The sequence below is a fragment of the Dermacentor albipictus genome, unplaced genomic scaffold (genome assembly GCF_038994185.2).
Source record: "Dermacentor albipictus isolate Rhodes 1998 colony unplaced genomic scaffold, USDA_Dalb.pri_finalv2 scaffold_22, whole genome shotgun sequence".
Taxonomy (NCBI): Eukaryota; Metazoa; Arthropoda; class Arachnida; order Ixodida; family Ixodidae; genus Dermacentor; species Dermacentor albipictus.
The window spans coordinates 118,583-131,906 of NW_027225576.1; the positions used below are offsets into that span (position 1 = coordinate 118,583).

Consider the following 13,324-nt stretch of genomic DNA (forward strand, 5'->3'; position numbering starts at 1 on the left):
TTTTTGTGCCTTTCATGACTGTACAGTGTTGAGCAGTGGTCAAATGAGGAATGTCTCTAGTTGTAGCCAAGGTTCCAACAAAGGACTTGCTTTCGACAAAGAGACTCTTCCTTGTCGAAATAGCTTCAGCCTGTAACATCCTTTGTTTAACTAGTGTTCATCACTTTAAGTGTTCATCTTTCTTTGAACCTCGGTCTTGTTTGGATGAACAAGCAGCATCTCTCTTGAGGTGGTGCTTTACCTCAACACAAATGGCAAAGGAGCATAAAGAAAGAAAAGAAAATGTGAAGAAAGGAGAGCTCCATGCAGAGCTGCTGTTCTGGCCAGTGTTTCATGCCTTTTTTTTTTTTCCTGATGCTTTTTAATTGTCTTTAGCAGAGATGGACCATCTAACCCAAAAATGTTTGCTTGAGCTATGGATGCTGTGCTGCTGTTACGGCCATTGGTCCTGTTTTGACAGTGTTGTTGGCTTCAACTGCAGGGACTGGTGCATCTCTCGTCAACTGTGGTGGGGCCACCAGATTCCAGCCTACAGAGTGCTCAATGCTGACGTAAGCACATGAGAGGGGACAGTGTTCCGTTTTCTTTTGCTCACATTTTTTTACTTGCATTGTCTAGCAACATATATTTGTTATTCTTTGTGATAGCTGTCGCCACCTGCTAAAATTAGTTTGCAACCATGCACGTGCCACAGTGCAAAATGATGTAAGCGTTCTTATGGAAGGCTGTCTATCCTTACATACTACAGTTAAACTTTGATATGATGAACATGGATGTAATGAATTATTAGATGTAGCAATGTAAATATCAAATGTTTCTAAATGATATCAGTGTGTAACCAGGGTGTCTACCAACCGGGAAAACCGGGAAAACCGGGAATTCTCAGGGAATTTGAACAGTCTGGAAAAACTCAGGGAAAACTCAGGGAATTTGTGCTTCCATCAGGGAAAATTAGCTGTAACTTTATTGAAAGGGTACGAAAGTCGTGTTAATGCTGGCTCCAGTAACAGAGGAATCGCAACGAATCATTATTGACGCCGTGTCATCGGCACGATGTATTGCCAGAGTAGTTAACGACCGATTTTCTAGACGCCCGATTTTTCGGACATGCCCGATAATTTGCACGGTTTTGCGGCACCACCACGTGCTCCATATGGTCAATGTATATTGCCCCGACTGCAGGCCTGAAATGGCATTATTCAAAGCCGCCACCGCCGCTATTTTGATTGTCTCGCCGCCTCGAACCGGCACTCTCGCAGGCAAATCCGCAAATCCGTAACCACCACCGCGGCATTGTCAGGCCTAGCTGCTTCTATGTTCGCTATTAAGCTTCTTGCCGTGCGGTGCCGTGTTTTTCATTGAAAGAATTCGCCGCTATCACCAATGGCACCGACTCCGCCTTTGTAATCCTAGCGATTGGCTTTGAAGCTCGCAGAGCACAGCGCGTTGCGTAATGCCAGTCTGCGAAAGTTAGCTTCGCCTCGGTACACTAGTGTTAGGCGGTGAAGCATAACGAGCGTGGGAAGGGGGCAATTGTCGCGGGACACAGTATACATTACTTAATTACACATGTGTGCACATCGTCTTCTGTCACAGTACAAGCCCTGATGTGCCTAAAAAGCGTACTGGCAGGCCTTCAGAGCTTTTTTAGACGTGCCTGTGGTAATTTTAGCCCTTAAAGGCAGTTAAAGACATTCATTAATTTTTTTCAGACTGCCCGTTTTTTTCAATTTTTTCTTTGCGGCCCCTCGTAAGTCCAAGAAATCAAATGTTGACTGTACAACTGACCAAGAGGATGCTTCAGATGATCCATGTGGTGAAAGCGTGGTAGAAGGAGGATGAGAACAGAAAGGACCGACGCACTGAGGAATTAACGGGAAAGGAAGGGTGCCGCCACCTTTTTGAAGGAGCTTGAGCTAAAAAAACTAAGTGATGGCTGATGCTGAGTCACAGGTGTCCCTCATCCAAACCAAAATAAATTGTTTACGCAGTGAAACCCAACACTGAGATGTTGTGTACGGGCTGAGAGTATGTCAGGACAGTTGAGGTTGACTTCCCAGCTGCAGAGAGAGAACCTTAGTTGTGACAAAGTTCAGGACCTCATACAGATGAGCTTGCTATCAGTTGATAGAAATAGCTGATATTAAAAAAATATTTACTTATGTATGCATCTCCTTTTCATTCGTATTTGAAAATGTTCGACTCAATTTGGAATGGGCTTTACCATTTCTTTCGCTGTGCATTTTACTGACACCTTCCTTCTGTTTTCTTTTTAAATAAAATATCTATTACTCCTTACTATTCAAACTGGATTAAGTCATTTTTTGTTTCAGCATGCTTACTAGAGAGTGACAGCATCGGGCAACGTGGTGTCAGCCTGTCTTGACATAAAACAAAGATCTGACTCATTCAGGGAATTTCGCAAAGGTGCTCAGGGAAAACCTGGAAAACTCAGGGAATTTGGAAATGTCAACTTGGTAGACACCCTGGTAACATATACAGTGTGTCCCGCATAACTTGAGCCAAGAATTGGAAAATGAAAGGCGCGTCAGAAGCGAATTGAACCGAACACATACTATTCGCAATAGCCTATAGTAATACAGACAATTCTTTGTTTTCCCCATAACTCGCTAATTAATTAAATTTAATTACCCAACTTTTTAATTATTAGCTGAGCATCCCAAGTATGATGCGCAGATTTGTAGAGCACCTTCAGAAACCACTGATAGAGTTGTTTGCATTACGATACGTCTCACGTAGTCCTTTTTTCTGGGTTGCAAAGAAAGCCTGCGAAATATAAAACAAGCCATGTGACGGAGCGCTTGTGCAGTGGTATCGTGCTCCTCTCAAGCGTGCATACGGTGAACTAGGTCGGCTCCCATCAGATGATGCCGGAAGTGCATGCTGCAGGCCAAGCGCTGCCAACGAGATAAAGAACGCCCTGCCACTTTCTCGTTGCCGGTCACGATGCAGCTGACCTTGTTCACCGAGCGCATGTTTGAGAGCAGCACAATACGACTGCGCAAACGCTTCGTCACATGGCTTGTTTCATATTTCGCTGGCTTTATTTGCAACCCAGAAAAAAGGACTAAGTGAGATGTGTCATAAAGGAAACAACTCGATCGGTAGTTTCTGAAGGTGCTCTACAAATCTGCATATCATACTTGGGGTTCTCAGTCAATAATTAAAAAGTTGGGTAATTAAACTAAATAATTCGGGAGTTATGGGGGAAAACAAAAAATGTCTGAGTTAGTATAGGCTATTGCGAATAGTATGTGTTCGGTTCAGTTCGCTTCCAATGCACCTTTCATTTTTAAATTCTTGGCTCAAGTTATGTGGGACACACTGTATATGTTACAGGGGTTTTCAAAATGGCTTCCATGGAACCGCGGGTTTGCACAAACATCTTAGCTAAGGTTCAGTGAGAGCGGTCAGAATTAATCCAACCCCATCCCATTTTCTTCCATCCGCTTCTACAATTTATCAATTTAGAGAAGAAATATTTCATGCATCTTGGATTTAACAAAGCCACCACATGCCACATCTGCATTTTGGAAGTCTGTGAGCAATGAGAGACCTACTCAGCAGTGGTGCACAAGGCTTATCACTGTGCATTTTGTGGGCCTATAGTGGCCACTCAGAGCACTTTTATAATTCGTGTTCACGAGTGCAGATTGTAACATATGAGCGGGAATCAACTCGGAAGTCCTGCAAATTGATAGCCACTTCTGAATTTATTGATGTCTGCCTGTCAACTCTTGTTGCTGACGAATGACAATATTGGCCATTTAAATGGCATATTGTAACAGACACGTGGGGTAGTTCAGGTATGTTGGTGTTGGCAACAGTTTCAGTACAGGCGAGTTTGCTACTGCACTGTGTCCGTTCCGTAATAAAAGTGTGGAACAAGGCTTTCAATATGTGCGAGTGGCACTGCTGTATGCCAGCTGCAGGCGACACAGGAATTTAGGGTTGGTGTTGCGATTGATATATCGTAGACCATTCTGCGGTGCAACTGACTTGTGACATTCGTTCGAAAAAAAAAAAGAAAGAAAGAAAAGAAAAGAAAAGAAAAAAGTTTTTGTGCATTCGGCACTTCGGTTGCTTGAAGATTGCATTTATGGCGTGTGGTGCCTAGAGTGGTTGTTGTATGGTTGGTGTGCATTACATTGTGGTGCACTGCATGAAAAAAAACTGTTTGTCTGTCTGTTATCGTGAGTTCCTTGTCAAGAATGTGGGCCTTCGAAATTAAAGATAACACATTGAACCGTAAATAACAGCTGCCACACGCTGATGTGACGGCGGTGCTATACTTTGGTTAGGCGAATCCAGAGGGAATGAGGCCCTGCTCTCCACCTTAACCCGAGACATGCTGGCACTTAAACGGTCACAATAGTGAGCGTGCAGTGGCACCCCCTTCCTTCCTTACCATTCTCTATATTCTTTAATGAGAGAGAGGTTGCATAAAGGAATGAGACCTTGTTTCTGCTTTACTGCAGGGAGCATGGCTTAGTGCCTCGCTTTAATAAGCCCTTATTGACTTATTGTGAGTCTATGTATAAGCACATTGCTGGGAAGAAGGAGAGGGGAAGGGTTCTACAGCACTCTTGGAAAGCTGGTAAGGTCCTGCAAAGACCAGAAAGTTTGAGAACCCCTGGCTTATAACAAACCTCAAATATAATGAAGTTAAACAGCGTAAGAAATGGCATAACGAGGAGAGGAGAGGGCAAGCTTGCCATCAGTCTTCTTGACTAAGAAACAAATTAGCTATTTCAGTGACTGAGTAATTGGGTGCTCTTGTTTCGTTTTCCTTTAAGGACATGCCATCGGTTTTCGGTTAGTTTTTCAATGCCTTCTTTCCATTCTTCAGCGTATATATTGCGATTGCAATATAAACGTACCTGTTTGCAGCTGGCACCTAGGTAATCCTGTCCTGTCTCTTTCTTGTCCCATTTTTTGCACAACTTTTCCATCATGAAGCCATACCAAGCTCAAATTCAGATCTTCTTGAAGTACTAATAATGAAGCGATTTAATTGTAAGATGGGATATTGTTATAACGAGGTTCAATGGCACTGATAAATAAAATTCATCTTTATGATAATTAATCCTAATGCCTATGCATATATGCCTTCTATGGCTTTGGGGCAAGCAGCATTAAATATGAGTTTCTCTATTCGAATACCTGTGACTCTGATTAGACCATCCAATCAGTTCAAATTATTCATCAATTCGAGTTAACAAATTTTGAATTACTGGGATTTCACTGTAACAGTCATATGAAGGCAGCAAACAACTTGTCCTGTTAGCTTCACATGGTTGCGACTAACAAAAAATAGAGCCCTTGGGTGATGGTGTCAATCCCACCAGGGATTGACAGTATCTTTTAATAAATAAATAAATGAATGAATGAATGAATGAATGAATGAATGAATGAATGAATGTTGATTGACCTGCAGTGCCTGCGGTGCAAAGGTAGTTCTACATCTGCCGACGTGGCCATGAGTGGCGCTGGCTGACACTCCCAGGTCTAGATCTAGTGCACATACGCAAGTACCCAAGAAAGTAGACTGAAGGATAGCCATCATCGTAGCTCAGTAAGTAGAGCATTGTACGTGTCATGCGAAGGTTGCAGGCTTGGCTCCCGCCACTGAAAGTTCCAAATTTTAAGAATCTCTTTTCTTGGCGCTTCATATGGTCTCCCTACTGTGTAGACCTACATACATGCTCTGTTACATTTTGTATTCTTGATGTGAAGAGAATTTAATTGACAGCGATGCTCATTCTGTTGCCTTCCACAGTGCATGTCTCTTCCAAATAAAAGGTAACAGTCATGTAGTCAAAGTTGGTGGTGAATCATGTCACTGTAGCAGACAAAGCAGGTCTATCTTGTACATGTTGGCTAACCTAACGCTTACTCTCTTACCTCATACACTACAGTTGACTTCGATTAATTCAACCCTGACAAGACCAACAAAACTGATCAAATTATTTGGTGGGTCGAATCAAACAAGATGGAAAGAAAAAAAAAATTCGATCCATTATCAGCTACTGTCAATTATCCATTTGGCAGTAGTTGCTCGATCATAACCTTCCCCTGAACCAAATGTGTGCATTCCTTTTATGTGTCCAACGTAGAAAAATCTCCTAGAAATGACATTAAAGCGCCTAAACAAAGTAGAAATCTAATGTGCACCCAGTTCTTTTGCAAAAAAAATGGGCAAGGGTCTGATATGTATTGCACTATGTGGCCGGTTTCTTAAAGTCAGCTTCGCAGTATGTTTTTTTTTTTTGTTAGGTCAACTTCGCCACGCTACTTCCGTATTGTGCGGTAAAACTCATGACTAATGCAATGGCAATTTTAGGTTCAATTGTGGAAAAAAAAAAAGCTTGTTGGAATTGGGTAAATATTGTAATCAGACATTGTGAGCTATACTTATTGCTTGAAAATCTGCCTAGGGTAGGCTGAAAATAGCCATTTACGATGGCAGATGATGTGTGTTCTGTGCATTCAAAGTCTCCTAGGCTCAGCCGAGACAGACGCTGCCATTAATGGGGTCGCTAATGGGGTCACCATAGGGGCCAGGTGCATGTATGCTGACTGGTCAACTACCCAGTGAAGGCCAATTTTAGGCTCAAAATAAGAAATGTTTGGGCCCATAGATATGAAAGGTTGCCAGCTGGGGCCTTTGGTCAGATTCGAAATTAATTGAAAAATCGAATTAACCATAGTCAAATTAATGGAAGTCTGCTTTATTTCTTGTGCATGTTGCTTTCATTGTTTTCATGAGGCAGCAGGTAGGGAATGAAATTACGGTGGAGTCTTGTTAATACATGTTTCTGTAATATTTTCCCAGCTCTTATCTTTGGAAGCACAAGTCCCATTTAAGGTCGTGTGTATTAGGTTTCTGTTTTTTATGTTTCTTTTTCCAATTGATACATTCTAAAACTGTGGCAGCACACCACCAACGCAGCATGGTCCAGCACCGGCGCCTACATTGACAACTGCATATTTTTACTGAAAACAGTTATATTGCAGAATCTGCCATGCAGTGCAGAAGGTCATCACCAGTTGTCATCTAAACATGGTTCATAACGCTGAACGCTAAGAGGAGGTAGACGAAGACACGAGGCATTGCCCTGCCCCCACGTTTGTGGACAATCTGTCATTACCTTTGATAATGTGTGCTGGTACTTGATATACAAGGCTGTGCAAAATCTGACAAAGGGCTGCGATTGGTTGAAAAGAGCTGTTATTTATTGAGTATTCTGCCTGAGCACCAAATGGAAATTACAAGCTCTACCTACTGTGATTCATAGCTACGATTGTTCCAAAAAGTGTTCAGGAGGCAGTTGAACCATTAAGCAACGATAACAAACTTTAGTGAATGGGTTTTAAATAGTTTGTTGCCTTCCTGTTCAACTTCAAGTAGGGTGTTGTGGGAGAGTAGCTTTGTTCCTTCATCTGTAGTGTTGTTCCAAGTGCATTATCAGATGTAATGTTTTCTTAGCTCATACATTCTTTTCCTGTGGTCTTCTGAAAAACACATCAGCTGGGTTCTACTGTAGTTCATATTCTTTGCTTGGCTAGCTTAGTCCATTGTGCTCATTGCGGGACTGTGAAAATGGTGGAGGCCTGCTCTCCCCACCACTTTATTGATGGAATGTGGCCCTTTGTGCTACACAGTGCATGCCATTTCATGTACACGTGCGATGACATTTTGTGCACACATGTGATGATTGTTGCCACTTTCTCGCTCATGTCTGCCTTTGGTTGCATCGGCTGTCAGTGTATCAGCATGATGTTGTTCCTGTGAGGACCTTGTCCTTTTACAGTAAAACCTGGTTACTACAAACTCCACATTAACAAAATTTTCAGATTAACGAACTTTTCAGAAATCCCCTGGTGACTTTTTATGGTTTCAGTGTCAAAATATTTTAGTACATACTACAAACATTTCAGAAGAACAATCATTATTCAGTTTCCCTGTCATATTAACAACACGTCAGTGCTATGGACTAATATACAAAAATTTGAGATTTCCATGTATCCTTCATGGCAGCCGGAACAGTACGCTAGCAAACGACAAGGCACAGAAAGCGGATGCCATGTTGCATGGCTTTGGAAAACCTGAGACGGTGCCCAATTAAAATAAAGGAAGAAGAAGAAAAAATGAAGCTGCGGAGCAAATTTATCTATTGTGTAGACGACAATGCATCAGGTTTCACAAGCACATGCTCCGCCCGCACAATTGTCGCCTAACAATGGAGGCGTGTCTCTTCTTTCTATCACCCTTCTTTTTGCGCACACCTCTTTCTTTCGTACTTCTTTCTGCAGCTGTACTAGCTGCGTGCTCAAAGAAATGTAACCTCCGTACTCGCAGGGATGCCACACGGTTGCACTTTGCACTTTCCTGATGGTGTCGTTTATGCACGCTTGTGCTTTGGAATGGTTCAGGTGTTGGCCTCAAGTGAGATATTTGTGGTGTACGTGTCAAGGAATGTGAAAAACAGACCAACAAAAAGAAACATTGTGCTTTGGAGGGGACATAAAGCTTCCTCTTTGTCGGGGGTTTTCTCAGCGTCAGTGTCTCTTTTGCATGTGCCACTCTTACTATACGGTGCTTCGATGGTGCATGGGGGCGGAATATATGGAAAATAGCAACAGCGTGGGCCGAGAGCCAAGGGCGATGTTTTCATGGGTAGCTCAAATGGTGACAACTTATGAACTGAGGGGCTGATGGCCGGACACGGTAATTTTGGGGCTTTCACTGTAGCGACCTTCCAAAATAACAAACAATTTACTGCGGTCCCCTGAAGTTCATTATATCAAAATTTCACTGTACTGTCTGTGATGTTTTCATCACCTGAGTGTGTGTCGTGCATTCCCCTTGTGCAGAGCGAGGACGTGTGGGTGAGCGCAGCGACCGCGCAGGAGGCAGCCGCCAAAGCAGCTCTGAAGCTGGGAGTTGAGCGGGAGGATGTGCTGCACCTGCGACAAGGTGGCTATATCACAAGATTCTATTATTAGCGCAAGCTCTTGGGCCAGTTGGTGCATGATGAACTTGAAAAAGGGGGTACCAGCGAAACACAAAGAACGCACACACAAGGAAAAGGCGTTACACACGGACGGACGCTGGACTTTCAACTATACTTTATTGAAATCTACATTGCCACACATAACCTCTGACGCATGCGCATCTTCAACTCCTCCCAAAACATGTGCAAAAATAACATTTCGAACATACATTACCGTGTGAAAACTGCCGACGCATGTGTAACTTCTACTCCTCCCAAGACCTGTGCATGAATGTCAGTTTTTGATTAGTCATATTTTACCTACTCGATAGGTAAGCGCGTTCCTTGTTTGTTAAACACAAAGATGTATCACTGACACAAATTTGTTTCTCATTTCCAATGTGAAAAGCTTCTAAGATTTTGCGTTCGTATCTGGTCTTGCCCTTCCCTACAATGGTCACACGACCGAACAATGGCACACTTTTTTTGCACCTAATGCAGCCACGGTAATGAACCGCCAAATTGCTTCCCTGGTCCCCGCTTAAGGATAGGTTATGTTCTTGCAAGCGCTTATTAACACACCTACTCGTCTGGCCTATATAGACTTTACCAAAAGCCAATGGAATGTGGTAAACAACCCCAGTGTTGCACTTGATGAAGGGTGTCATGTGTTTAACTTTACAGGCCCCTCTCTTCTTCCCATCGTTTCCAATCCTCCCGCACAAGCTAGCCAATTTGCAAGGTGCAGAAAACACAACACTTACACCTTGCCTTCCCGTCACCTTCTTAATGCTGTGGGAGATTTTATGAATGTATGGTATTACTTCTAGTTGCTTTCTTCGCTCTTATGTCGGCAGGGTGTCTACCAACCGGGAAAACCGGGAAAACCGGGAATTCTCAGGGAATTTGAACAGTCTGGAAAAACTCAGGGAAAACTCAGGGAATTTGTGCTTCCATGAGGGAAAATTAGCTGTAACTTTATTGAAAGGGAACGAAAGTCGTGTTAATGCTGGCTCCAGTAACAGAGGAATCGCAACGAATCGTCATTGACGCCGTGTCATCGGCACGATGTATTGCCAGAGTAGTTAACGACCGATTTTCTAGACGCCCGATTTTTCGGACATGCCCGATAATTTGCACGGTTTTGCGGCACCACCACGTACTCCATATAGTCAATGTATACTGCCCTGACTGCAGGTCTGAAATGGCATTAATCAAAGCCGCCACCGCCGCTATTTTGATTATCTCGCCGCCTCGAACCGGCACTCTCGCAGGCAGATCCGCTGGCAGCCGTAACCACCACCGCGGCAACGTTAGGCCTAGCTGCTTCTATGTTCGCTATTAAGCTTCTTGCCGTGCGGTGCCGTGTTTTTCATTGAAAGAATTCGCCGCTATCACCAATGGCACCGACTCGGCCTTTGTAATCCTCGCGATTGGCTTTGAAACTCGCAGAGCACAGCGCGTTGCGTAATGCCAGTCTCCGAAAGTTAGCTTTGCCTCAGTACACTAGTGTTAGGCGGTGAAGCATAACAAGCGTGGGAAGGGGGCAATTGTCACGGGACATAGTATGTATTCCTTAATTACACATGCATGCACCCCGTCTCCTGTCACAGTACAAGCCCTGATATGCCTAATAAGCGTACTGGCAGGCCTTCAGAGCTCTTTCAGACTTGCCTGTGGTAATTTTAGCCCTTAAAAGCAGTTAAAGACATGCATTAATTTTTTTCAGACTGCCCGTTTTTTTTTCGTTTTTTTTTTGCGGCCCCTCGGAAATCCGAAAAATCAAATGTTGACTGTACAACTGACCAAGAGGATGCTTCAGATGATCCATGTGGTGAAAGCGTGGTAGAAGGAGGATGAGAACAGAAAGGACCGACGCACTGAGGAATTAACAGGAAAGGAATTGCCGGCGCCTTTTTGAAGGAGCTTGAGCTAAAATAACTAAGTGTTGCCTGACGCTGAGACACAGGTGACCCTCATCCAAACCAAAATAAATTGTTTAAGCAGTGAAACCCAACACTGAGATGTTGTGTACGGGCCGAGAGTATGTCAGGACAGTTGAGGTTGACTTTCCAGCTGCTGAGAGAGAACCTTAATAATTAGTTGTGACAAAGTTCAGGACCTCATACAGATGAGCTTGCTATCAGTTGATGGAAATAGCTGATATTAAAAAAATATTTACTTATGCATGCATCTCCTTTTCATTCGTATTTGAAAATGTTCGACTCAATTTGGAATGGGCTTTACCATTTCTTTCTCTGTGCATTTTACACCTTCCTTCTGTTTTCTTTTTAAATAAAATAGATATTACTCCTTACTATTCAAACTGGATTAAGTCTTTCTTTTTGTTTCAGTATGCTTACTAGAGAGTGACAGCATCGGGCAACGTGGTGTCGGCCTGTCTTGACATAAAACAAAGTTCTGGCTCATTCAGGGAATTTCGCAAAGGTGCTCAGGGAAAACCTGGAAAACTCAGGGAATTTGGAAATGTCAACTTGGTAGACACCCTGGTCGGTGACTTATGGCCTGCTAGACCCTTTACTTTCCGCACAGCAACAGCCTTAATGACTGAGAAAGGGAAACCTGCTGCAAGCAACCTCTCAACCTGCTGTTTCAGGCTATACGCCATGTGGTGGCAGCAGTTCTTCTGTACTGCGTCCAGAAGGCGTCCAACCGCTACACCCCTCTTGACTAGCTTAGACTGATTAGAATCGTACGGCGTTAGCGCTTTTTTAGTCCGGGGTGAAAACATCCAGCAGACGGGGTCATTGTCATGAAAGGTTAGTTGTAAGTCGGGGAAATTAATTCCTTTGTCATTTGGCAGTTCGTAGGTGAAATTTAAACTGCGAGAGCATTCCTTAAAACCAGATAAAATACCCTGTGCTATACTATCTACTATGTCCCCTGGTGAAAGCCTTAAAAAGATAAAAAAATCGTCAACGTATCTAAACACACGGACCACATGATCGTTGTTCAAAGATGTGACAATGAGGTTGTCAATTTTTGTCAAGAAACTACTGCATAGCACTGAGGCAATGCTAGACCCAATACAAATCCCCTATTTTGTAAAAATATGTGACCCTTAAACTCGACCAGGGTAGATTCTAAATAACAGGACAGCAATTCAAGAAACGCTCCAATGCTCATGCCTACTAGGTTTTGAAAACGAACCTCCCCACTAAGTTCAATCACTTCACGCACCGCCACAAACAATTCATTGTGGGAAATTGAGTAAAAAGATCCTCTATGTCTAAGGAAAAAGCTGTGGTTGCTCCAGGTAGGCCGTCCTTTAACACTTCCACCAAGTTCGCTGAACTTCGGAGGGCCATCGGGTCCGTTGGCTTCAAGGTGTTCAAATGACGCTGAAAGAAGCTGCTCATTGTTTTTTGCCATGCTCCACTTTCTGTCACAATAGCTCAGAGTGGACATTCCACCTTATGGGTCTTTGCCGTGAAGCAGACTTGAAGCCGGTCATTACTACGCTTGCCCACTGCCTTAGCCAACATTTCTTGGTTGCACTTTTCTAGCAATCTCACAGCGTTCTTGATAAATTTGGTAAATTTCGGTCAGGGTGTTAATCAAGCCTAGGCCTCCAGGTTACAAGCCGAGCATGCTTCGCTGATGCCACGGCAGCTCCACAGTTCTGGCTGACTAGAGGTGAGGCCTAATGCGTGGGTCATTGGGCACGGGAAGGCATAGCCAATGGGGAGGAGGTAGCGCCACGCCATGAGTGTATAAAGTTAGTATGTTTATGCCGTTCCCAGGTCTACAAATGGTTCTATAATACTTTTGCATTCCCACGTGTAAGCAGTCTTAAGTGTCTGCCGAATTAATTGGAACCACTTTAAGTAGGAATGCATGAATACCGAATTGTAGATTTCAAATCAAATATCAAATCAAATCAAGGAAAAAAAGCTGTATATCGAATCGAATATCAGAAAATTTAACACAATATTTTAAGGTTCCAAATTTTGTGCAAAAAAAAAAAACAAAGCATGTGCTCAGGAGGCTAATCACATTCCTTAATAAGAACCTTGCTAGCTATCGGTAACTTTGGTACCTATGAATTGAGATGCATAGGATCATCAGTCTGGCTATGCCCACTGCAGGGCAAAGGCCTCTCCCGTACTTCTCCATTTACCCCAGTCATGTGCTAACTGTGGCCATGTTGTCCCTGCAAACTTCTTAATCTCATCCGCCCACCCAACTTTCTGCCGCCCCCTGCTATGCTTCCCTTCTCTTGGAATCCAGTCCGTAACCCTTAATGACCATCGGTTATCTTCCCTCCTCATCACATGTCCTGCCCA

At 43.4% G+C, this 13,324-nt stretch overlaps 1 protein-coding gene across 1 annotated transcript in view; it reads left to right on the plus strand.

Moving 5' to 3' along the window:
* The window catches only part of LOC139052412 (valine--tRNA ligase, mitochondrial-like), a gene marked incomplete at its 5' end in the record, with an annotated part of 290,547 nt that overhangs the window by 116,911 nt on the left and 160,312 nt on the right, over window positions 1-13,324 (plus strand). Inside the window, 2 exons of the mRNA XM_070529506.1 lie at window positions 482-551; window positions 8,899-9,001. Coding sequence (XP_070385607.1) covers window positions 482-551; window positions 8,899-9,001 — 173 coding nt within the window. The remainder of the gene's footprint in view (window positions 1-481; window positions 552-8,898; window positions 9,002-13,324) is intronic.